The following is a 26,924-nucleotide window of genomic DNA, read 5'->3' as shown; positions in this document are numbered from 1 at the left end:
CAAAAACGCTTTCTGATTGGTTGATCCCAACACTTGGTCTCAATCTTCCGTCTTCTTCTCTCCTCCCAGTCAAAATGGCGGACGAACTGTACGAGTGATCTCCAATCTGTCCTTCTTTCGCGACAAAAATACTTGTGTGGAAGAAATGAAAAAAAGCTAAGCAATCAGATAAAATTTCGGTGTATTGGACCGATCTCTAAATATCTGTTAAGATATTAAAATCATGCAGAGGCGACCTAGAAATCCTGGATTTGGTCGACAACCTGCTCAAGCGAAAGAAGGCGATGTTTCGGAAGCTCTTCTTCGCCAAGCTCGTAAATCAGGGCAGTTGAATCTTTCTAACCGTGGACTTACAAAAGTACCGGACAAGGTGTGGAGAGTGAATGTGGACGTGCCGCCTGAGGCAAGGAGCGTGTCTCTAGATTGTGATGAAGGCGATAAGTGGTGGGAAATAGTGGACCTTACAAAACTCATATTGGCTTCTAACAAGTTAACCGAGATTTCAGCGGAAATCATCCAGTTTCCTGCTTTGGCTGTTTTGGATGTAAGTATTTGTAAAATGCTGTTCACAGTGGCGGATGTGGTCCCCACCTTATTTTCAAAGACAAGGCTCTGAGGACCAATTAATTTTTTTTTTTTTTTGTAATATCTTCATGCATAAGGTTTGATCCGCCTCTGATAAAATTCCAAATGTAAGTGTTCCCCCCCCCCCCCATTGCCAATCAGTTCAAAACTATACCACCTCCCACCCCCATGCATTTGTGTTTTCAGCAAGACTAGTGACTTCCAAAATAGAATTTATTTGGAGGAATTTCGATTTTAAGGCAAAAAATGCAAGTTTATGCCTTCATTTGCACTTTTGAAGTTTGAGCTTGCCCAAATTCCCCAGGGTCACAAAGTTGTTCCACAGCCAACCCATAAGTGCTCAAATGTCAATCCTCAAGGACACATTTTCCAGCTTCTGTCAATCACCATTCATTCTAGATGCGGGAAAAGATGTATCAGTGACACCCTCCAAAATGGTTTTTGAAATCCTGTCCTTGAAAAACTCTTTGACTCCCACAAAGCAGGAGAAAAATCCCAGTCGCTTATTCCACCAGACGAAGAGAAACATGTAAATCTTGTTCAAATTCCCCACCCCTTCTGGGCAAAGAGCAAATTCCTCACCCTCCAGTATGGTGCATGGTCAAATGCCTAGGGGAGGGGATGGAGGGGGGATGTTGAAGGTTCAAATATTAATAGACAAGGGCCGCGTTCTTCAAAGCCTTGTTAAACTAATCCTAGGTTAACATAAACTTTGATTCAAGTTCAATGACTAATTGATAAAGATTCCTCCAAAAGATTTTTATCCCTTAGTTTTGACTTAGACTTTTCTTTACTGTTAGCTTGAAATTAGCTCTTGAAGACATTTAAAATACATGTCGGTTAATGTTTAATCGGGGATTAGCGTTTATCAGCTTTCGAACAACCGCGTCAGGCACTTTAACCCAGTTTCCCATTTTCTGTAGCATAAAGTGACAAGGAGTGGATAGGCTGCTAGTCCATCACAGGGCTACCTCAAGTCCTCTTTTTGTTTGTGACTTTTTTTAGCCTTGTTTCTTTGTGCATGTGTTTTTTTTTTTTTTTTAGTATCCATTGAAAAAACTGAGTAGACACAAACAACACAGAATTAATGTTGGTCCCAGAGGGGGCTTTGCCCCGATGTCCAAACCCCTACCATTTTACTTATCATTTTTGACAGAAAACCTAAACCTTTCCTTTTCCTCTCATGGAAAATGCTACCCCTTTCACATAACTACAGTATAAAATGACAGCATTGCTTTTTGGTTGGTCCATTCAAGATATTTTGAAAGGCTCTTTTAAACACCTAAATGACAATTTTCCCTACCCTTTTCTATTCTTTGGCTCATGAAATCCCTACCCTCTTACAGGTACCCCCTTTGGGCAGCGCCTCCCTGTGTAATCTATTATGGAGAGTACCCTCCCCCCCTTCCTGGATTTTCCTACCTGAAGAAAAATTAATATGTAAATATACTGACCAACCTACATGTATCATTGAACTACCAACTTTCTTAGCGCCACTGTGACTCTACTTTGTTACAACCAGTTGGGGAAAAAACTTTCATCCTTTGATCTAAGGTTTTACCCAAGAATAGACAAAGAAAAAAAAAGTGGGGAACACTGCACTCTAGCACAAAAAATAGTTACGATAAGAGAAAACCATCTGTTAGTTACTTAAAGTAATTTTTTTTCAATTCATTGTTGAACATTTATTTCAGATCCATGACAATGTTTTAACTTCTTTGCCTGAAGAAATTGGGAAGCTAATGAATCTTAAAAGACTCAACTTGAGGTAAACTTTTATGTACAACATTAACTAAAGTGATAATTGTAAAAATGGTATAATTTTTATTTTCAACAGTAGCAGCTTACTGGTTGCTACTGAAAACGTTAATTGGTACACTTGAACATAAAGTAGGTACTAGGTAAAAAAAGTTGTGTATTTAAGTGTCAAGAAGTGTTTATGATCAATATTTTTTTTTGCTATTATCTGGTATGTTTTAAAGCTTTGTGTATTGTATATAGTGTTTTAAATTGCTGCTTTTATCTATTATTCTGTTGTTAAGCAGTGTCCCCGATATATGATTGTAGTAGATCTATGGTCATCTGGAAGATTTGACACTTAAATAGTTACAGCTGTAGTTGAATTTGATTGATTGATTGATTGATCGATTGATTGATCGATTGATTGATTGATTGATTGATTGATTGATTGATTGATTGACTGATTGATTAATTGACTGACTGACTGACTGACTGATTGATTGATTGATTGATTGATTGATTGATTGATTGATTGATTGATTGACTGACTGGCTCATTGATTGATTGGTTGATTGATTAATTGACTGACTGACAGACTGATTGATTGATTGATTGATTGATTGATTGATTGATTGATTGACTGACTGATTGACCGACTGACTCATTGATTGATTGATTAATTGATTGATTGATTAATTGATTGATTAATTGACTGACTGACTGACTGATTGATTGATTAATTGGTTGGTTGTTTGATGGATAGATTGATTGATTGATTGATTGATTGATTGATTGATTGATTGATTGATTGATTGATTGATTGCCCTTGTTGCTTTATAGCCATAATAAACTGTCGTCTCTTCCAAGTTCGTTGGGTTGCCTCAGCAGCTTATCTTCTTTGAAGCTGGATCATAACAGTCTCACAAATCTTGGAACTGAACTGGGGCAAATGAAGCAATTGGAAGAAATGGTGAATAAATAAACTTTATTACTCTACAAGAGGTTACATTCTACAGCTCCACTAAAGGAAAAGTCACAAGAAAAATTCAAGATAGGTGAAATGACCTGGGGAGCAGGGATGGGGCAGTGGTGAGAGCACTCGCCTCCCACCAACGTGGCCAGGGTTCGATTCCTGGACTTGCCATCATATGTGGGTTGAGTTTGTTGTTGGTTCTCTTCCTTGCTCCGAGAGGTTTTTCTCTGGATATTCCAGTTTTCCCATCTCCTCAAAAACCGACGTTTCCAAATTCCAATTCAATCTGTCCCCATGCTGTAAAGCATATTTGATCTTGTCATGGAAATATGCCCTATACAAATTGACAAATTTATTTATTTAAAATTTATTTATTACAAAAGAAGGCTTGCAAGTGACAATAAGTTGTTTTCATTATCAGATCCTCTAAATTATTCTATACCGTCTACAAATATTCCTGCAAGAAGCAAAATTGGTCAAAATTAACACAGTAAAGAGTTGGCAAATGAACAGTTATGAATTGTTGGAGACATATGGGCCTATCAACCCTAATTTATTTGAGTCTTTTCTGCTAACAGCAAGCCAGTTAACTGCATGCCATTTTCACACAATTTAAATTGAGTATGTTAATCACTTGATTACTATGTTATAGGATTTATCACACAATTCGCTCAGCAATCTTCCAGCTTCTCTGGGTAGCTGTCAAAGTCTACGGAATTTGAACTTGTCTCAAAACACCTTGGAATCGCTTCCTTCTGAGATAGGGCGCTTGGGAGGTAAGTAATCACATAAGGACAGTGCATTGTGAGAATGTACGAGAAACTCAGGTTTCTTTTTAACCCTTTAAACCCTAAGAGTGCCAATAATGGCACATAATGCCATAACTCTTTCAATATTTGGCAGATTTCTATGAATGTTTGATACCAAGATGGTCTTGGGAAGATCTACTTATTAAAATGATGAAAACTTTACCCCCTCCCATATGTGATATGGTTGACCACCCCCATACCTTTTCAACTTTTCCCCCCTAGAAGTTGTGGGTCTTAAAGCATCTCTTACATTAATGAACACGTTGAGAACTGCAAAATAAGCTATAGTTTAGGGGTGTACCTAATATACACAAGGATTGGGATGTTTTTGAACTTTTAATTTTTTCGTTTTAAGGCCATTTATCTCAAAGCCATTAACTTTTCTCATTCATAATTATAATCAGTTATGAAATACAATCATTAGTAGCTGTAAATAGTATATCATTCATGGACATTGAGTTTGTAGTCCTGCATCTGGTGAAAATGTCGTTTTGCTTTAGGAGTTAAAGGGTTAAGGGATGGTACCTACTAAATATAGAAGGTATTTTGGGGTAGTTTATATCTATACCGGAAAAGCAGATCTTATCTAGGGCTTATTGGGATATAAAAAGAAAATTGCCCGGGGGTTAACCACAAATCTCGCAAAGATAATTAAGATTCAGTTTGGGAAAAAATGTCCTGTATTGTTCTGTATTTTAAAGCTTTTAAGAATGATGGTTGTTTAATTATCTCTGAAATGCGCATGATTACACCCAATTTTCCTTTTTGGATTCAAGTTGTGGCCCTCTGCTAAGATATTTTGCTTTTCTCACACACTTGACTCTGAAGATGACTTTCACTCAGGTTGTTGAAACATCAGTCAATGTCACCGCAAACAGTCTTTCTCAGGGCTACATTCACCCGGATGATCATAATTTACCTAGTTACGACATGACTCCTGGGTTCAAATCTTTTTTTAATCTCTCAGTTAGTAGTCGCAGTGTGATTGGAAAGTAGTTCCTTTCCCGCCCTACTAACCTCGTTTTCCTTGTCTGTACTGCAAGTTATAGATCCTCGTTTTTTCCCATTGATTTATGGCCTGCTTGCTTTGCGCTTGGGCCATCAATCAACAGAAAAAAACACGGTCTGTAACTTACAGTATGGACCTCAAACTCGGTTAGTAAGAGGTATTTATCGTCATAAACTGCGTAACATTACCTCTGTCCTTAAGCAGGTAGGGAAAAAGAAATTTTTTTCTAGCTATAACGACAAAATTTGAACTCAAAGGGAAAATAGCATCAGCTGTTTACCTCAAATGATTTGGTAATTAATTCATAATATCTTAACATTGGCCTTTTCAGCTCTGCCAACTTAAATTTCATGTTTTTGAAAATAGATATTGAATAAATAAAATAGGAATTTACAATGAAAACTCCACAGGGAGGCTCTCTATCCACTGCTTCCTGGTCAAAAAGAAAATGACTTTCAAGAAATATTGATAAACCAGTGAAATTGACTAAAATGTATTCAAAACCAATAAGAGAACACTTTAAAATTTCCTATGGGAATATTTCAGTTTTTTTTTTGTTTAATAAAAATCATGGTAACAAGAATGGATATCATATTCAATAAATCTCCCCATTTGTTTTCAGCGTTAAGAGATTTAAACCTGAGCAATAACAAGTTTTCTGAACTTCCTAAAGGTAAGTCTGTACCTGTTAAAACTCATTAAAATTCACCATGACTTATCTCCTCCTACTTTATCGTTCACTGTAAGGGTCTGGACAAACAATGCAACATTGCAAGCAACATTGTGCATAAAGAACTGCTGCATGTAATGGAGAACTCATCAGTGTATGTTGCATGCATTAATTACAAAGTAGAATGACCCATTATTATCTTGCTGAATTGTTTCAGGATGAGATGCAAGTGCGGATCCAGACCAGTTTCCACCATTTTATGAAAAACAGTCAGATTTTTGACAGTAAATAGGTAGTTTTAGAATAAAACAAAATTCCCAGATTTAAGTATGCAAAATGCTTGTCAGGATGACTTGAAAACCCTGGGATGACACTATTAAGGGGAGCATGCCCCTGGACCCCCCTAGAACCTTGCGCCTTTGGCATTTGCATTATCGGAAGACGGTCACACTATTTCTTGGATCCAACCTGCGATAGAACGTTGTTGTTGGTTTTCTGAGTGGTATGAATAATTATTGAAGGGCTCCATGGAAAAAAGGGCGTAAGTGACGATCTTGCTTGAAAAAACTAAGTGCTCAAAAATTGCTGAAATTTAGCTATACAGACCACTAAGATGGTCTGCTCACAATGTGACACCATTGTGAAAATGGCCCACCAATTCAATACATGGTCATCCGAACCATTTGCAGGTGTCCAGCAAAGACAGCACCTTCTCTTCTGCTGTCTTAAGACTGTGAGTGTTGGTCCAAACCTGTGATCTCTAGCACAGCATTCAGGTGTTGTACCCAACAATTTCTGACCTACATTTTAACTGGGAAGCTCTTGTTGAGAATAGTTTGGCTCACTGAAATTCTTGTAGCATGCATTTAAAGCTTTTCATTCTCTTTTCAGATCTTGGAAGGCTAAGTAATCTTGAAAGGTTGGATTGTCGTCACAATCAGCTTACCAATGTGCCCATACTGACTTCTTGTCAATCACTCAAGGTTTGTGCATCACTCATCAGTAGTTTTTGTTTTAATTTTTAATAACTGTTTTGTTTTGTTCATTTTGTCTTCTTCTTTATATGCATTTTACTACACTTTTCCTAACCAAACAACGTTAATGAGCAAATCAATGGCAGTTTCTCTTATATCTTATAAATTGTTTAATCTTACAGGTCTATAATCTTATAGATTCAAATGCTTTTTATTATTTATTCAAATATTTTTATCAAATTTGCTTTTATTGATATTGTATTTCGTAAATTGTTGTACATTGTAAGAGCATTGAGATTTTAATGTAGTGCGCTAGAAATAAATTACTATTATTGTTATTAATCAAGTGGAACCACGAGCCATAGGCAAGTGGTTTCACTGCCAATTTTTGAGCATTTTACCGACGGCATCATTTTAATGTCTATAAGACCATATACATTGTACCATAGAAACCTACTGTCTATTTGATTTTTTACAATAACATGGAAAAAATACAAACAGAATTGGCTTTATGTCCCTCAAGAAATTGCATGCATTACATATGATGTCATTTTAATTGTCTGTAGTCTAAAAGACAATAGCTATGGGCCAATCAATGTGTGAGAATTTTGACCGTTATTGTAAAAAGTCCAATGGTCAGATTCTCTAGAGCTCACTGAGAGCTGGAGTTTTTCTTGGTTCCAGAACTCTGGAGCTGGAATTAAGACTCCAGAATTCTACTGGATTCTGCCTGGAATCCATCATGGACCTGAACTCCAGTGAAATTCTGGTCCATTTTTACTTGGCATCCAAGTTTCCAATGAACATCAGAAATGGCAGCTAATGGCTCACGGAAGAAAAAAACTGTCGGTTTTTGCCTAGAAAAATTCCTGAGAATTTGAATTGAGTCAGAACTAACACATCACATCATAATCTTGCATTTTCATGTAATAGCTAGGAAAATCTCATCTCACCTTTGGTGATCATTTGCTTTATTCTCCTGACCTGTATGTTTGATTGAGTAGTGATATTGTAAGGAGAATTTAAATATGGTCACTATGATTGGAGTTTAAAAGGCTTAAATGCTGATTTAACGTTACACCCGGTCTACATCAACAGGAGCTGTATCTGGGCAACAACAAGATGACCAGGATAAATGGAGAGAGTTTTGCTTACATCAGTTCTCTGTCGATATTTGATTTCAGAGACAACAGAATCAACAGGTAAGGAAATTTTTAAATATGTGAATATGAATATATGAAAACAAATATTTGAACTGCAGGTGAAAGGTTAAATAGAAGAAAGACCCTTGAAATTATTTATGCAACTTAAGCAGGTACAACAAGAAAGCCATAAAATTCTGGCTTGAATGGGATCCTGAAACACTTCAAGCCTGAATTTTTTTCAGGTTTTCTTTTTGCAGCTGCTTAAGTTGCATAAATAACTACAAGGTTTTTTTTTCTATTTGAAATCTATTATTTCATTCATATATCATTTCTTTTGATTCATAATTTGGAGAATAAAAAGATCTTTGCTCTAGCAATAGCTTAAGTTTTATAAGCTAGGCTCCTCCTCATCCTTTCTATAGTCCAGGCCCCAGTTGTTCAAAGGCGGATATCTTTATCCAGTGGATAAGTCACTATCCAGGGGTGCAAATGTACTCTAAACATCACTTCTGGCAAGTTTTCCACACAACCCCATACTTAATATAGACAAACTTTATACACAAATTATAGGGCTATAGGGAAATTCTTGCACACATTTAAATTTGCTGCATAGCGGCCTATCCAGTGGATAATATTATCTCTTCTTTGAACAATCGGGGCCTGGTATTTTATAGTGCTGTCAGAAGGGTGTCAGGCTTTCCACTTTTTGAGCAAAGTCATTGAAAATTTAGAAAATAATATGGAATAGATGCTCCTTGGATGCCCAGTTTTGAATTTCTGGTAAAAAAAATCTCTTACTGACATTAAGTATTTTTGTAAACTTTATTTGTAGCCTTCCAGATGAGATCACAGTCCTGAAAAAACTAGAAAGGCTTGATTTGGCAAACAATGATATTTCTGGGTGAGTACTGTGAAGGTCAATGAGTTGGTGATGTCATTAGTGGGCCACACTTCAACATGTCTGATCTCCTTGTTTTGGCAACCAGCTCAGGGTTCGTACGGGCCATAGAAAACCTGGAAAGTCATGGATTTAATTGTGGGTCATGGAAAATATTGCTACCTTTTCATGTTTTTAAATTTTCATCTTCGTGCTTTTTTATTCTCTAAAAGAATGCTTTCTTAGTGTTTTTTCCATAAACATAATTTTCAATGATTTTCCATTAGAAAGAGATTTTCACTCAGTAGAAATAAACACTGCACATTTTGACACTGTAAAATGCAAACACTCTGTCATGGAAAACTTAAAAAACATCATGGAATTTTAAAAGCCCAAAAGGGTATGAATCCTGCAGCTTTATAAATTTCCATTAAAATCAAACACTATACAACTTATTTAGGATGCCTTCCAGGCTGGAGCAAGTTGCTATTTTTGTAAAAGTTAATGAATTTGCCGGCTACATGTTTTGAAAATGTAGCCTTAGTCTTGTTTCTTCAGCCACTATAGCACAAGATTAATTTTAGTAGGATAGACATCTATTTGTTTTTATGGATACAAATACAATGAATGAACATTGTATCAAATAGAAGAAAGATCCTTGTGGTAACTACGCAACTTAAGCAGTTGCAAAGAAAAGCCTAAAAAAAAATTCAGGCTTGAACAGGATTTGAACCCATGACCTCTGCGATGCAGGTGCAGTGCTCTACCAACTGAGCCTGGGAACTGGTCATATTGTGAGTACATGTAATTTTAAAATGAATGTTGTGCGGTGCAGCACTAATGGCACAAATGGTGAATCAAGTAATTAACGATATGATCTGTAATGAAAGTTAAAGTATCAAGCTGAAGCCATAAATTTCCAGCTGAGCATTAGTCCCAGGAAGGAAATGGGAAACCACTGGAGGCAAAGGAAAAAAAATTTCAGACCTTGATGGGAATCAAACCCAGTGACAAAACCTTTGCTTCTTTTTCAGTCTTCCATATACAATGGGCACCATGGAAAATCTAAAATCTTTAGTGCTGGATGGAAACCCCTTGAGGAGCTTACGTAGAGATGTCGTTATGGTAAGGTACACAACTGACTGGCATTTATTGATCTAGCTACACTGTAAAATTAGTTTCATGGCTAGAATGCATACTGCAAAATCAGATTTTTCTGTACTTGTAATTTTAAAGTACCTGCTGTCTTTTTAAGTTATGTAATGTATCAGACACCCCTTGCACTTGGGAAAACAAGTTACATACATGAATAGTTAGCAAAAGTGAAGTTGTTCTGATTACTTACAAAGTAACACAGTCTTAGAAAATAAATACAGATGTCTAGGGGATCTGCATTGATAGCAGTTTTTTTCAAACTGATGCAGTTATCCTGGATAAAAATGCTATTATTATTATTATTATTATTATTATTATTATTATTATTGTTATTATTATTATTATTATAGTTATTGTTATTATTATTGTTATTGTTATTGTTATTGTTATTATTATTATTATTATTATTATTGTTATTATTATTAGTTAACAAAATTGTACTTGAAAATAGCTCTGTTGTGTTTGAAAATGAAGTCTCTTTTTTATAAATACCTGACTTGTAGATAGCAATTTTGCTTGGAAAATTTTAATGAAGAGATTATTATTTATTGTTATTATTATTATTATTATTATTATTATTAAAACTTTTAATAATAATGTGATAACTTTATTATTTACAAGAATAAAATCTACTAGATACAGTTTGATTCTATTAAAACCTGAGTGATTTTACAGTTTGCTGTCATAAAATTGTAAAATATCAACAGCTCATATATAAAAGCTTATTCATATGGGTTTGGTTCAGAAGATATTATTATTATTATTATTATTATTATTATTATTATTATTATTATTATTATTATTATTATCATTATTATTATTATTATAATTATGCGCAGTAAAACTATCTGTATGCACAGTATAGGAAGCACCACAGGGCGCGTAGCGTAACCTGTGAGCCAAGCGAAACTTAAAATATCACATAAATAAATCAATTAAATATGTATACATATATGAAAAATATAAAATATATAAAAATATATAAAAGCCATAGTCTAAAAATATAAATTATATAAAAATATCTAAAAGTCATAGTTTATATAAAAATGTATAAAAGTCATCGCTGGTCTATTCATGGCTGGTCTATCAATCTTGGTATAATAAAACATCATGTTACTACTTTGAAAGTTCTTGCAATCTTCAGCGTCGCCGATAAAACCGCCTTCTGCATTTTCTCTAGGACTTGAGTAGTCTTCCGCCCAACCAGTGATCGCACACCAATCTCTGTCTCTTCCGACCAGCCGCCTAGCACATTTATTATTATTATTATTATTATTATTATTTTTATTATTGTTATTGTTATTGTTATTGTTATTGTTATTGTTATTATTATTATTATTATTATTATTATAACTTAGAGTATCAGTTCTGAATATGGTGCCTGCCTTTGGAGAGATTAAAATGAAGCCAGTTTAAACAAGGCAAGTTAATGACAGGTGCACATCTATTACATCTATTCATCATTAAGAACTCTCTTGTCACACAAATAAATGAAACTACTGGATTTTCTGTACTCAAGTAGCTATTGTTTGTGTCTGTTTGTTCATTTTGTTTTTGTGACTGTAGAAAGGGACTCAGGCTATTTTGAAACATCTCCGAAGTAGAATACCACGTAAGTAACGCCGTGAAATTGATGTTTGCGCCATTTTATTTACTTGCAAGTGGTAGTCTAGGAAACAAGTATATAATAAATTTTTTGTCTTTTATCAGAAATATGAAACATTTTAAACCTCCAATAAGCAGAAACATTTTGTACAAACTCTCAGTTGTAGCCCCGACCATGCACAAATACTACAACTACATGTAAAAAAAAAAACAAGCGGTTAGGTTTATTTCATTGTTAGGAAAGTCCCAATATCGAATCAATATATTCCTCTATACAGTGTACATAAAATCAGCCATGCTTATTTATTGAATTTGTTTGATAATTTATTGCTGATTGGATTTAATTGAAGCACACAGTGTTTTTGTTTTGTTGTGGTGATCCTTACAAAATGCAACAAAAGCACTTACTGGTTTGGAACAAAAATGACTACATTTTTTGCATTTCCATAAGTGGGCAACCCTCTTAAGCAGACATTCATGCATGGTCCTGTTGTTCACTCACATAAAGTTTGACTTGGGCCTTAATTTTCTTTCAGAGGAAGAGAAGCTGGACACCACAGATGCACCAGTGATGTCATTACCAGTCAGTTCAGCTGTGCCAACTGCTTCAAGTGGACTGGATGTACACACTATCACCAGCACAAGGACACTCAATTGCAGGTCAGATTTTGTAGATTAATATTATTTGTGTACTTCCCTTGGGTCGTGGGGATGGAAACTGGGGGAAAGGGGATGGCAACTGGGGGAAAGGGGATGGCAACTGGGAAAGATGGGGGTGGGAACTGGGGGAAGAGGATGGGAACTGGGAAAGATGGGGGTGGGAACTGGGGGCAAAGGGATGGGAACTGAGAGAGAGAGAAGTGGGAACTGGGGGAAGGGGATGGGAACTGGGGGGAAGGGGATGGGAACTGAGAGAGATGGGGATGGCAACTGGTGGGAAGAGGATGGGAACTGGGAGAGATGGGGATGGCAACTGGGGGGAAGGGGATGGGAACTGAGAGAGATGGGGATGGGAATTGGAGAAAGGGATGGGAACTGGGAGAGATGGGGATGGGAACTGGGAGAGAAAGGGGATGGGAACTGGGGGAAGGGGATGGCAACTGGGGGGAAGGGGATGGGAACTGAGAGAGATGGGGATGGGAATTGGAGAAAGGGATGGGAACTGGGAGAGATGGGGATGGGAACTGGGAGAGAAAGGGGATGGGAACTGGGAGAGAAGGGGATGGGAACTGGGGGAAGGGGATGGCAACTAGGAGAGAAAGGTGATGGAAACTGGGGAAAGGGATGGGAACTGGGAGAGAAAGGTAATGGCAACTGTGGGAGATTTGGATGGAAACTGGGGAAAGGGATGGGAACTGGGAGAGATGGGGATGGGAACTGGGAGAGAAAGGTGATGGCAACTGTGAGAGATTTGGATGGAAACTGGGGAAAGGGATGGGAACTGGGAGAGATGGGGATGGGAACTGGGAGAGAAAGGTGATGGCAACTGTGAGAGATTTGGATGGAAACTGGGGAAAGGGATGGGAACTGGGAGAGATGGGGATGGGAACTGGGAGAGAAAGGTGATGGCAACTGTGAGAGATTTGGATGGAAACTGGGGAAAGGGGATGGGAACTGGGGAAAGGGATGGCAACTGTGAGAGATTGGGATGGAAACTGGGGAAAGGGATGGGAACTGGGAGAGATGGGGATGGGAACTGGGAGAGAAAGGGGATGGGAACTGAGAGAGAAGGGGATGGGAACTGGGAGAGATGGGGATGGGAACTGAGAGAGAAGCGGATGGGAACTGGGGGAAGGGGATGGGAACTGGGGGGAAGGGGATGGGAACTGAGAGAGATGGGGATGGCAACTGGTGGGAAGAGGATGGGAACTGGGAGAGATGGGGATGGCAACTGGGGGGAAGGGGATGGGAACTGAGAGAGATGGGGATGGGAATTGGAGAAAGGGATGGGAACTGGGAGAGATGGGGATGGGAACTGGGAGAGACAGGGGATGGGAACTGAGAGAGAAGGGGATGGGAACTGGGAGAGATGGGGATGGGAACTGAGAGAGAAGCGGATGGGAACTGGGGGAAGGGATGGGAATTGGGAGAGAAAGGGATGGGAACTGGGAGAGAAGAGGATGGCATAACAGGCTAGAACTGGGAATAAAGTGTGTGACAAACAGAAGTCTGGAATCCCTTTCCACCCCACTCCAGATAGTTTTGTCAAGAACATTTCTGTTTATTTTTTGATACAGTAACAAAAAAGCCAGTAGTATTCCAGATGATGTGTGGGATGCTGCCATCTCAGGAGATGTTACCACTGTTAACATCAGCAAAAATGTTCTGACTGAGGTGCCAGCCAGGTGAGTAGGAAGCTCTTTAGTGCAGAACAATATCTACTGTTAGGGTAAACAGAAAAATTAACAATGTTTGGTTTATCAGCAGAGTTGATAATTAAAGGTAAATTGGTCACTGTAAACAGATTTAAGTGCTGATGTTTCAAGGGCTAATGCTTGAAACATCAGTACAGTAATAGCTCGTATATAAGAACCTGGGTTTTAAGAACCTGTTAGGCTAAAATTTTCATTTTAAGCCCCCTCCACATAAGAACTTATTTAGGCTAAAATTTTAAGTAAGGTTTTTATCAGTGGGGTTGCTGTGAAAGTGTATAGGTAGAAACTGCTGAATTAAGATCATCATCTATTTAAAAGTTACTTGACATAACTTTTTTTTTCTTTCAAGCTTAAGTAGCATGTTGTATGTCTATTGTGTTTGCCATTATACTGTAGTATGAGATGATATTTATAATATATATAGTATATTCAGATGAAATTCATATGAAAATATAAGAACCTATTTTAAGAACCTTGGTAGCCTAAATTTGCTTTAAGTACCATTTATATAAGAACCTATTTAGGCTAAATTGAAAAATTCAGGTTCTTATACGTGGGCTATTACTGTACTTGAATCTCTCTATAGTGGCCAATTTACCTTTGCTTCTGTCAAAGGGCTAATGTTCAAAATGTCAGCACTCAAATCTCTTTACAGTGGCCAATTTACCTTAGTTTAGTTATCGACTCTGTTGATAAACCAAACATTCGTAACTCTCCCCCCAACGCAGCACCACAGTTACTTTAGAAACTAACTCCCTTAAACAGAAAATAGCCTGAGCTGGGCAAGATTACCACTGAGACAGAATAGGCCATTTAGCTTTTGCCTTATTCACCACTAAAAAGCTGGTTACAGACTACTTGAGACTTGTTCTATGCATACACTTTAAGGGGCACAGTCACTGAGAGTTTGCTGTATGTTGGTCAAACCTGCTGAAATATTTGACAAAGAACCTCTTCTCTAACTTGAAATTGTTAGATTAGAGCTCTGACGAGAAAATGTGAAATGATTTCCCTAAGGAAGGACTATAATCAGGGTTAAGCGACTTCCCAGGATACAAAGCAAGAATTTGAAAACAATGGCCAGTGTTTTCAATGATCTTTTTTGTCACGAAGGGATTGACTGTTTGGCTAATAACAATAGGTCTTGTTAGAGACCATCCTAGGAGACCCAGGGGCAGATAGTTGGGTCAAAAAGAAGTCGAAGCAGCTAAGTTTACAAGAACGAAAGAGCGATCAGGGCATTCTTGTAAACTTAGCCACTTCCACTTCCTTTTGACCCAACTAACTGCTCCTGGGTCTCCGAGGATGGTTAGAGACAACCATCTGGCGTGTTTAGACAATAGACGTACACCTTTCAAAAATTCTATTTTCACTGGACCCTGATAACTCGCAGCTTGCATTGTTTTTAAGGCCTGGAAATATTGTTTTGTTGTTTGTTCTTTTGTCCTCTCAACCAACCATGTAAGATGTTGCAAACTGTGCAAGTCGCTCCTGTTTAGTCTGAAAAGAAACCCTGCTGGTATAATGCCCAAAGAAAATGTGAGCAGTGGTTTAGCTGTAATGCAGTACAATGGAATCTTAATGAAGGCTTTTTTCATTTCTCTTTTCTCTTTCCTCACAGGTTGCTCTCCTTGGGCAAATGCCTTGCAGACCTGAACATGTCAATGAACAAAATTTCCAGTCTCCCATCAGAATTTGGATGCTTCTCAAAACTTTCTTCGTTAGATTTAAGGTAAATTCATAATTTAATATTGGTGCTAATGTTGAGCTCTTTAATTCATACTGCCTCTCTCTACATCAGTATATTGAGGTCTAACAGATGTTGTTGGGTGTCCTCTGATTGACTAGCGTCCAATCACTGGGAGAACGGGGAGTGGGGGGGGGGGGGGCAATACTTCTTGTCACTTCATTCTGGGTATCCTGCGATGGACTAACATCCAATCCAGAGAGAGAGAATACTCCTAGTCACTTCATGCTGGGTAACTGTTGATAGACTAGCAACTCATCCAGCAAGGAGTAGTAATATTCCAAGTCACTTTATGCTGGGTATCCTGTGGGAGACTAGCATTCCATCCAAGGAAGCCTAACTAATGTTTTCAAGCTAAATGGCATAAAAAATTATTACCAGGCTTAAAATATTCCATCACATTTATTCCATATTTGTGCATATGTCACACATGACATTCCAATCCTATCAGTATGCAGGATATTTGTCCCATGAACCTAGTTTAACGGCCTTAGCTCCCACGAGTCTCCTGTAGCTTAGTGGTAGAGCATCCGAACTAGTAATCGGAAGATCTTAGGTTCGACTCCTGATAGGAGTATTCGGATTTTTTTTTTCCGAGTATGACTGTGTCACTTATCGAATAATATAAATAATACATCATTCTCATAGTCTGACTTGTTTCATATTTTCATATTAGTTTATCACTGTTTTACAGCATCAACCAGTTGAGTGATTTGCCTGACAGCTTCACCAGACTGACAACTTTGAGAGAAATAAACATCTCCAATAACAGGTGAGATATTCTTCAGTCTTCTTTCCGCATCACAAACTTTAACTGCGGTGTTACCATGTAGCTGGATGATTATATTTTAACACAGGTTTACTAATTAAATAACTGACTGACAGGTTGTCAGTTGTCAATTGTCTCACTGACTCACGCCCTGATTTATTGACCGACTGACTGACTGGCTGGCTGGCTGGCTGGCAATCTAACTTATTAAGAGATCCATTGGCTGACTAACCGATCGACTGACTCGATGACTGATTGAGTTAGCACTGACAACCAGTCTGTCTGTTTTGCTTCGTCGAAGGGCTTACGCTCAAAACGTGGGCACTTAAATCTCTTTACGGTTGCAAACCTTACCTTAACAAAACCAAACATCCGTTTCCACGTTCCCACCCACACTGCACCGCAGTTTCTCTAGAAACTAACCCTCTTAACTGACTGACCAACTGACTCGCTGACTGGCAGATTGACTGATTGACTGACTGACCGTCAGATTGAAATGTTGACTAATGGGCTGATTGACTGACTTGTTGACTGACCGACTTGTGGCTAACTGGCTGACAAACGAATAGCCTGACTGACTGATTGATTGACTGACTGACTGACCGACCGACCGACCGACTGACTGTCTAATTGACTGACTGACTGACTGACCGACTGATTGACTGATGAGGTGACTAGTTCACTGACTATCTAACGACGCACTGACAAACAGATGAACAGAGAGATAAATGTCATTTATGACTATGATAATCGGATAACTAACTGACTGACTGACCGACCGACCGACCAACTGGCTGACTGACTGTCTAATTGACTGACTGACTGACTGACTGACTGACTGACTGACTGACTAATTGACTGACTGACTGACTGACTGACTGACTGGTGAAATGATTAGTTCACTGACTATCCAATTACGCACTGACAAACAGATGGACAGAGATAAATGTCATTATTTCATGACTATGATAATCGGAGAGCTTTAAACATACATTCTACAACTGAAACCACTATTTCTCTAAACTTTAAAGCAGCAAATAAACAGCATTGTCTTTGGTATCAGAAAAACTACTTCTTTTTTTGAGTACTTTGCGTTATTACTTAAAGGTATATATATTGTTCTTTAACCTTGACTTTTGGTTTATTTTCTTTAGATTTAAGACTTTGCCTTCGGTCTTGTACCCGTTGAAATCCTTGGAAATCATCATAGCAAGCAGTAATCAGGTAAGGAAATCGACGCCTGTACAATTCGAATGATAGCCCTATTTAAATCATTGGTTTGATTCGAGTTGGGTTTAGTCCCGGAGTATTTCTTTGCCTCATGTTCTTGATAAGTTCAACATTACATTGAGGTCTTCTTCATTTCATGACAGAGTTTGAAATCTACCATCTTTCTTTATCACTTTTTTATTGTTTTAAGCCCACACGAGTAATTCATTCGCCTTTTCCCGCCTTCTGTTTATTCAGCATTTCGTTTTGCTGGGACCTGATAACACAAAATTAATTTTCCAACCATATAGTTTATCACTGTTGTAATAGTATCAATTTTAAATGTTTCTGTTTTCGTTTCCTTCGTAGATTCAGATAATCGAGGTTGATAAGTTACTTCCTATGTCCGCTCTTTCCACGCTGGATTTGCAAAACAACGACATCGGTCAGGTTCCTCCTCAACTTGGAAATGTTACTCAGCTAAGGTGAGATCCCGGACATCCATGTTTTCTGTAAATAAGGAAAAAATCTGGATTCTTTAAGGTGTCTCCTTCAACCTCGTACCCAGGGTCTCTCCTCTTCTTCGTGAAGAGGAGAGACCCTGGGAACGAGGTTCTGCCTCCTTTTGCTAGTCAAGAGTGGGCACATGTTCTGCGCATCAAGTAATGCTCTGACAAACGCGGGATTTTTTTTCAGCTTGGTGCCGCCTAACACAAAGACATTTCTCACCTACCTCACTCTTGCCAGCAGAGCAATAAAAAGCATTGCTTGCTTTTGTTTCCGTGGTGCGCAAAGTCAGACTTTCATAAGCGGTACAAGCTCAACAGTCTACGCAGAGCGCTTCGAATTCACAGACAAAAGCGCTGCTCAGGAGTTCAAATTTTGCAGGGAAAATTGGCTCGCCGGAAGGGCAATGACAGACCTAAGTAAGGCGTTATTCCTTCCCATGAGCGTCAATCAATCATTCCGCGTTATGCATAGAAGCAAATGTACAGTATCTTGTCAAGGTACACACATGCTAATAAATTTTCGATCTTAGACAATATTAGAACACTGCGACTATAAGACGGCGACGACTAAGAGTGCGTTCCATTTGTTAGAACTAGCCAGCTACACCGGCCAGTCTGTAAATCAAATGCGTCATTTTGAAGGAATGGTGCTGCAAAGTCTTGAAAAATAATCACTCCAAAATGGTACGCGCTATTCTGAAGAAACTCGAAAGACTAGGAAAAAGCTTATCCTTCAAATTGGTACATTCCGTTTACAAACTGAGCGATATGGCCGCCAAGTTATGACAAATGGGAAAAGCCTTAAGACAATGATGGTGATAATGACGACGACGACGATGGCTTTCGCGCTTGTTTCGCACAACATTACACCTAATATCCTAGCGCTTTACGTTCGTCGCGCTTCGGAAACACAGCTCAAGAGCAATAAGAAATTTCAATTGACTGAAAACTTATCCCTTGCCAGGTCTTTGCAGTTGGAAGGCAATGCATTCAGAAATCCCAGAGCAGCGATTCTTGCCAAAGGAACCCAGGCACTCCTGGCTTATCTCAGAGATCGTATACCCACGTGACATTTGTGGCGGACACTGCTGACCGAGGGAGAGTGGGGTGGAGTAAATGAGGTCACCCTCGCTGAGTCTTTTTCACAAAGGGCGAATGCTTTTGGACAATTCTGGTTATTCTTACTCCGGTGGAGAAAAAAAAGAACAGAATACTGATGCAGAATATTATTTCCTACAAAAGTGCAGGGAGTTCCTTCCGTTTTAAACCTACGTAGCAAGTGGTTGCTTTGGGGCTTTGTGCGTTTTCCGCTTTTTGATCGCGCAGGTATTGGACGAGAGCGAAAAAACGGAGGAGGGGGAGAGGAGAGTGTTAGGAACGCTTGCCTCTCTCCCCCCTCCCCTCCCCCCTTTCTCCGTTTTTTTCGCTGTCGTCTCAATTCCCGCGCGTTCAAACAGAGAAGAACGCACCAAACCTCACAGAAACCCTTGCTATTCTAGCTTGCTAGGTTATTATATTCTGAGTAAACCGTATCCCTTTCATTCTGCTATCGGAGGTAGAATGCGCGGAAAATTATTCTGTTCATTCCGACGAAAAAAGTATGGGTCTCGAAAAAAAGACGAATACCGTCTACAGCTATTTCAATTAAGGTTGTCGGATCAAAGTGTAAAGTTATTGTAGCCGCTGCTAATCACTCAGCTCTCTACTTTCACTTTATTTGATATTTTCACCATTGCAAAGTAACTCATCCCGACGGTGAACAAATCCGTACCAGAACGGTTCTTGAAATACAAAGATTAAATAAAAGATGTTAAAAATAATACTACAAGTAAACGACATGGAATGAGCAACTGAGAAACAATAGAAAACGAACGACTAACACAAGAACGTACCTTATCGGTGATTCTACAGAGAATTAATCAAGACGGGAAGAACGGCGAGACACAACTATACAAAACTGAAAATGATGCGCACACTGAAAACTTATGCAAAGATAACTGGCTTAAAAAGGGTAAAAGAGGAGTGACAGAAAGGCTATTTACATACATAATGATCTATAAAGGTGTGGGGGCGAAAGGTATGAAAGATGTAACACACAAATAAAACAAAAGTAGGTGAAAATTAGCAGCGCAGAAAAATAAAATAAAAAGCTATAACTCGCTGTAACAGTTATAAGACAAGACCTCAAGATTCTGTGGATTATTTTATGAATACGTTCATCAAAATCAGCTATACCGCGTCCGTCCAGTGAAGATATTCGATGGCGAGCCATTTGGATGAAAGAAATGTTAGGATATCAAGTGGTATTATTTGGTACTTACTGTGTCTCCAATTAGCAGGTATGCTAAAGTACTTTGACACAAATAAAGTTACTGTTGTTGTTGTTGTGGATGAGGCGGTAGCCTCTTTGAAGATGGCTTTAAGCTTTCATCCGACAACGTTAATTAAAAAAGCTGTATTCCGTGTATTGCTATTCTGCGAAGTGTCCCAAAAGAATGCGCCCTAAAAAACTGGCTGGCCCGGAAACATTTTCGCCCCAACTGGAATTTATGATTTAGCGGTACTGCTATTTACATTCTCGATGACGATAATGTTGATGGGATGTGATTTTAAAATAACTGAGTCTATCAAGTCGATTGTGTTTATCATTTGGACCTTTAGCTATGAAGCGTATGCGAGTTGTCTTAAGAAGCTCTTAAAATCACCACAATAGGTGAAACCACGACCGCGACTTATGAGATGGGCCTGTTGGATGATAAAGTGTTAGGCTTGTGGGATGTGCCTGAAAATGTTAGAGTCTCAGGTATGTTACGGTTTGTACGTTGGTTGGTAACTGGATCATAGCTTGACATTAAATAAGAGTTAAATGGAAAACTAATCTTGACAGTACAAAAAGAGATAATAAAAAATTGTGCAATTTTAGAACAAATTGCTTTCTACCTCCGTCCTCCGCTCGATCTCCCGCGAATTTTGTCTTTCCTTCAGGTCATTACCCATCCCCCACCCATTGAAGGGTTGGAACGCGAAGGGCGATCGTCGCTGTGGTCAAAGTATTGTGCCTCGTCCATGAATTCCTCCTCTCCTATTGGTGATTTTGTGAAGGCCATCCCAGAGCTGAGGGCGCTTTCCATTTCTCATTGAATGCGTCATTTTGAAGGGATGGTGCTGCAAAATCTTGTTAAAACATCACTCCGAAAATGGTACGCGTGCTATTTTGAAAAAATTCGAAGGACTAGGACAAACAAAGCTTATCCTTCAAATTGGTACATTCCGTTTAAGAACTCACCAGCCTGGCCGACCAGTTATGACTAATAGAAAGCGCCGTTAGGCGATTCCATCCTTGTTCGTCACCTTAAGCGAGATTCACAACGTCAATAGGCTATTGTTTAGAAGTGGGCTTTTGTTTCTGACTACTACACCAGGTGACCTAATTAACTTCTGCCGTGTGGATGAAATCCTAAAGTGTGACCATTCGATACCGTGTCTTAAAACGGGTCGATTTCTTTTTTTTTTTTCTTCGTCGTAGCCACAAATCGGTACATTAATTTATTCATTAAACTCCTCCCTCTCCTACTCGGGATGTATTATTCTGATTGTCTTCAACAAAAGCAGGCCAATCAAAATCCATTCTTGTCGCGTATTTCGCGAGGGAGGGGACCCACTCACCCCTACTTGTGTGACTTCAAAGCATCATTTGATTTGTTCATTAATCTCACATTAAATTTGTGGTGCCAAGTTGTTAACATGTAGTGGACTCAAGTGTGCTGTGTAAAACGGAAAATTAACCATTTTGAAGCGGTAAATCGAAAGAATAACTTCTAAGGAGCACTCGACCTTTAAAACGGTGGAAATTAGAGAGTTCCTGGTGAATGAATCGTGCTTTTATTTGTTTGACAGTTCTAGAACACAATGGGACTTGAGAAGAGGTCATTGATACGCTTACGTTATCGTTATGCAATTTCCGAAATTTCCGGTAGAACCTTAGTAGCGTAACACAAGGGAAACAACATAACGCAATCTTCGTGACTCAAAGTATTCCATTAGCAAGGATAGTTTTATCAATTTGCGAAACATACAGTTGGAATAAATGAATCAGACCCAGCATCACGCGTACATGCAAGTAAGGGCATCTTGTTAACATTGAATCTGTTGTGGAAATCTAAAGTGTGACCATTCAATTGAAAGTTACTAAATATAGTTTTCTTTAGCCCTGCTTGTTAAAGTTGAATGTGTTGTGGAAACCTAAAGTGTGACCATTCAATTGAAAGTTACTAAAAATAGTTTTCTTTAGCCCTGCTTGTTAAAGTTGAATGTGTTGTGGAAACCTTAAGTATGACCATTCAATTGAAAGTTACTAAAAATAGTTTTCTTTAGCCCTGCTTGTTAAAGTTGAATGTGTTGTGGAAACCTAAAGTGTGACCATTCAACTGAAAGTTACTAAAAATAGTTTTCTTTAGCCCTGCTTGTTCAAGTTGAATGTGTTGTGGAAACCTAAAGTGTGACCATTCAATTGAAAGTTACTAAAAATAGTTTTCTTTAGCCCTGCTTGTTAAAGTTAAATGTGTTGTGGAAACCTAAAGTGTGACCATTCAATTGAAAGTTACTGAAAATAGTTTTCTTTAGCCCTGCTTGTTCAAGTTAAATCTGTTGTGGAAACCTAAAGTGTGACCATTCAATTGAAAGTTACTAAAAATAGTTTTCTTTAGCCCTGCTTGTTAAAGTTAAATGTGTTGTGGAAACCTAAAGTGTGACCATTCAATTGAAAGTTACTGAAAATAGTTTTCTTTAGCCCTGCTTGTTCAAGTTAAATCTGTTGTGGAAACCTAAAGTGTGACCATTCAATTGAAAGTTACTAAAAATAGTTTTCTTTAGCCCTGCTTGTTCAATTTGAATCTGTTGTGGAAATCTAAAGTGTGACCATTCAATTGAAAGTTACTAAAAATAGTTTTCTTTAGCCCTGTTTGTTAAAGTTGAATGTGTTGTGGAAACCTAAAGTTTGAACATTCAATTGAAAGTTACTAAAAATAGTTTTCTTTAGCCTTGCTTGTTCAAGTTGAATCTGTTGTGGAAACCTAAAGTGTGACCATTCAATTGAAAGTTACTAAAAATAGTTTTCTTTGGCCCTGTTTGTTAAAGTTAAATGTGTTGTGGAAACCTAAAGTTTGACCATTCAATTGAAAGTTACTATAAATAGTTTTCTTTAGCCTTGCTTGTTCAAGTTGAATGTGTTGTGGAAACCTAAAGTGTGACCATTCAATTGAAAGTTACTGAAAATAGTTTTCTTTAGCCTTGCAGTTGCTTGTTCAAGTTAAATCTGTTGTGGAAACCTAAAGTGTGACCATTCAATTGAAAGTTACTAAAAATAGTTTTCTTTAGCCCTGCTTGTTCAATTTGAATCTGTTGTGGAAATCTAAAGTGTGACCATTCAATTGAAAGTTACTAAAAATAGTTTTCTTTAGCCTTGCTTGTTCAAGTTGAATGTGTTGTGGAAACCTAAAGTGTGACCATTCAATTGAAAGTTACTAAAAATAGTTTTCTTTAGCCCTGTTTGTTAAAGTTGAATCTGTAGTGGAAACCTAAAGTGTGACCATTCAATTGAAAGTTACTAAAAATAGTTTTCTTTAGCCCTGCTTGTTAAAGTTGAATGTGTTGTGGAAACCTAAAGTGTGACCATTCAATTGAAAGTTACTGAAAATAGTTTTCTTTAGCCCTGTTTGTTAAAGTTGAATCTGTAGTGGAAACCTAAAGTGTGACCATTCAATTGAAAGTTACTAAAAATAGTTTTCTTTAGCCCTGCTTGTTAAAGTTGAATGTGTTGTGGAAACCTAAAGTGTGACCATTCAATTGAAAGTTACTGAAAATAGTTTTCTTTAGCCCTGCTTGTTCAAGTTAAATCTGTTGTGGAAACCTAAAGTGTGACCATTCAATCTAAAGTTACTAAAAATAGTTTTCTTTAGCCCTGCTTCCTAAAGTTGAATCTGTTGTGGAAATCTAAAGTGTGACCATTCAATCTAAAGTTACTAAAAATAGTTTTCTTTAGCCCTGTTTGTTAAAGTTGAATCTGTAGTGGAAATCTAAAGTGTGACCATTCAATTGAAAGTTACTGAAAATAGTTTTCTTAAGCCCTGTTTCTTAAAGTTGAATCTGTTGTGGAAATCTAAAGTGTGACCATTCAATCTAAAGTTACTAAAAATAGTTTTCTTTAGCCCTGCTTGCTAAAGTTGAATCTGTAGTGGAAATCTAAAGGGTGACCATTCAATCTAAAGTTACTAAAAATAGTTTTCTTTAGCCCTGTTTGTTAAAGTTGAATCTGTAGTGGAAACCTAAAGTGTGACCATTCAATCTAAAGTTACTAAAAATAGTTTTCTTTAGCCCTGCTTGCTAAAGTTGAATCTGTAGTGGAAACCTAAAGTGTGACCATTCAATCTAAAGTTACTAAAAATAGTTTTCTTTAGCCCTGTTTGTTAAAGTTGAATCTGTAGTGGAAACCTAAAGTGTGACCACTCAATCTAAAGTTGCTAAAAATAGTTTTCTTTAGCCCAGCTTGCTAAAGTTGAATCTGTAGTGGAAACCTAAAGTGTGACCATTCAATCTAAAGTTACTAAAAATAGTTTTCTTTAGCCCTGCTTGCTAAAGTTGAATGTGTTGTGGAAACCTAAAGTGTGACCATTCAATTGAAAGTTACTAAAAATAGTTTTCTTTAGCCCTGTTTGTTAAAGTTGAATCTGTAGTGGAAACCTAAAGTGTGACCATTCAATCTAAAGTTACTAAAAATAGTTTTCTATAGCCCTGCCTCCTAAAGTTGAATCTGTAGTGGAAACCTAAAGTGTGACCATTCAATCTAAAGTTACTAAAAATAGTTTTCTTTAGCCCTGCTTGCTAAAGTTGAATGTGTTGTGGAAACCTAAAGTGTGACCATTCAATTGAAAGTTACTAAAAATAGTTTTCTTTAGCCCTGCTTGCTAAAGTTGAATCTGTTGTGGAAATCTAAAGTGTGACCATTCAATCTAAAGTTACTAAAAATAGTTTTCTTTAGCCCTGCTTGCTAAAGTTGAATCTGTTGTGGAAATCTAAAGTGTGACCATTTAATCTAAAGTTACTAAAAATAGTTTTCTTTAGCCCTGCTTGCTAAAGTTGAATCTGTAGTGGAAATCTAAAGTGTGACCATTCAATTGAAAGTTACTGAAAATAGTTTTCTTAAGCCCTGTTTGTTAAAGTTGAATCTGTTGTGGAAATCTAAAGTGTGACCATTCAATCTAAAGTTACTAAAAATAGTTTTCTTTAGCCCTGCTTGCTAAAGTTGAATCTGTAGTGGAAATCTAAAGTGTGACCATTCAATCTAAAGTTACTAAAAATAGTTTTCTTTAGCCCTGTTTGTTAAAGTTGAATCTGTAGTGGAAACCTAAAGTGTGACCACTCAATCTAAAGTTGCTAAAAATAGTTTTCTTTAGCCCTGCTTGCTAAAGTTGAATCTGTAGTGGAAACCTAAAGTGTGACCATTCAATCTAAAGTTACTAAAAATATTTTTCTTTAGCCCTGCTTGCTAAAGTTGAATCTGTTGTGGAAACCTAAAGTGTGACCATTCAATTGAAAGTTACTAAAAATAGTTTTCTTTAGCCCTGCTTCCTAAAGTTGAATCTGTTGTGGAAATCTAAAGTGTGACCATTGAATCTAAAGTTACTAAAAATAGTTTTCTTTAGCCCTGCTTGCTAAAGTTGAATGTGTTGTGGAAACCTAAAGTGTGACCATTCAATCTAAAGTTACTAAAAATAGTTTTCTTTAGCCCTGCTTCCTAAAGTTGAATCTGTAATGGAAACCTAAAGTGTGACCATTCAATCTAAAGTTACTAAAAATAGTTTTCTTTAGCCCTGCTTGGTAAAGTTGAATCTGTAATGGAAATCTAAAGTGTGACCATTGAATCTAAAGTCACTAAAAATAGTTTTCTTTAGCCCTGCTTGCTAAAGTTGAATCTGTAATGGAAATCTAAAGTGTGACCATTGAATCTAAAGTTACTAAAAATAGTTTTCTTTAGCCCTGCTTGCTAAAGTTGAATCTGTTGTGGAAATCTAAAGTGTGACCATTCAATCTAAAGTTACTAAAAATAGTTTTCTTTAGCCTTGCTTGCTAAAGTTGAATGTGTTGTGGAAACCTAAAGTGTGACCATTCAATCTAAAGTTACTAAAAATAGTTTTCTTTAGCCCTGCTTGCTAAAATTGAATCTGTAGTGGAAATCTAAAGTGTGACCATTCAATTGAAAGTTACTAAAAATAGTTTTCTTCAGCCCTGCTTGCTAAAGTTGAATCTGTAATGGAAATCTAAAGTGTGACCATTCAATCTAAAGTTACTAAAAATAGTTTTCTTCAGCCCTGTTTGTTAAAGTTGAATCTGTAATGGAAATCTAAAGTGTGACCATTCAATCTAAAGTTACTAAAAATAGTTTTCTTTAGCCCTGCTTGCTAAAGTTGAATCTGTAGTGGAAACCTAAAGTGTGACCATTCAATTGAAAGTTACTAAAAATGTTTTTCTTTAGCCTTGCTTGCTAAAGTTGAATGTGTTGTGGAAACCTAAAGTGTGACCATTCAATTGAAAGTTACTAAAAATAGTGGAAAAAAAAATTATTATGACAATTCAAATAGCAGCTATCGAGTAGTGTCATTCTTTGGATTTTCTGCAGACAGAGAATATTATTATGCACGAAAATGACATCATGTGTTGGAAACAAGACAATCGCGTTGTACGTTTGATGTCTGTCACAATAGAATAATAATATATG

General features: G+C 37.5%; 1 protein-coding gene across 1 annotated transcript; it reads left to right on the top strand.

The window, feature by feature from the left end:
* Window positions 1–21,080, top strand: LOC146475572 (leucine-rich repeat-containing protein 40-like). Its single transcript, XM_085115978.1, has 18 exons — window positions 1–544; window positions 2,280–2,353; window positions 3,166–3,295; window positions 3,951–4,074; window positions 5,739–5,789; window positions 6,678–6,769; window positions 7,859–7,962; window positions 8,738–8,806; window positions 9,817–9,907; window positions 11,504–11,549; window positions 12,079–12,202; window positions 13,780–13,887; window positions 15,539–15,649; window positions 16,359–16,436; window positions 17,588–17,657; window positions 18,012–18,127; window positions 19,116–19,821; window positions 20,321–21,080. The coding sequence occupies exons 1-17, from the start codon at window positions 224–226 to the stop codon at window positions 19,219–19,221; spliced, it is 1,815 nt and encodes a 604-aa protein (XP_084972104.1). The 5' UTR covers window positions 1–223; the 3' UTR covers window positions 19,222–19,821; window positions 20,321–21,080.
* Window positions 21,081–26,924: the final 5,844 nt, after the last annotated feature.

This window comes from Pavona decussata, unplaced genomic scaffold (assembly GCF_977016875.1).
Source record: "Pavona decussata unplaced genomic scaffold, jaPavDecu1.1 SCAFFOLD_84, whole genome shotgun sequence".
NCBI classification, from domain to species: domain Eukaryota; kingdom Metazoa; phylum Cnidaria; class Anthozoa; order Scleractinia; family Agariciidae; genus Pavona; species Pavona decussata.
Note: the sequence above shows the minus strand (reverse complement) of the source record. Positions and strands in the feature narration are given on the sequence as shown.

Bases quoted from the DNA above. Each gene is read 5' to 3' on its own strand.
- LOC146475572 (XM_085115978.1), top strand. From the start codon at position 224: ATGCAGAGGCGACCTAGAAATCCTGGATTTGGTCGACAACCTGCTCAA. The intron at 8,807-9,816 runs GTGAGTACTGTG...CTTCTTTTTCAG, and splicing joins GCAAACAATGATATTTCTGG to TCTTCCATATACAATGGGCA. The intron at 17,658-18,011 runs GTAAGGAAATCG...TTTCCTTCGTAG, and splicing joins TCATAGCAAGCAGTAATCAG to ATTCAGATAATCGAGGTTGA.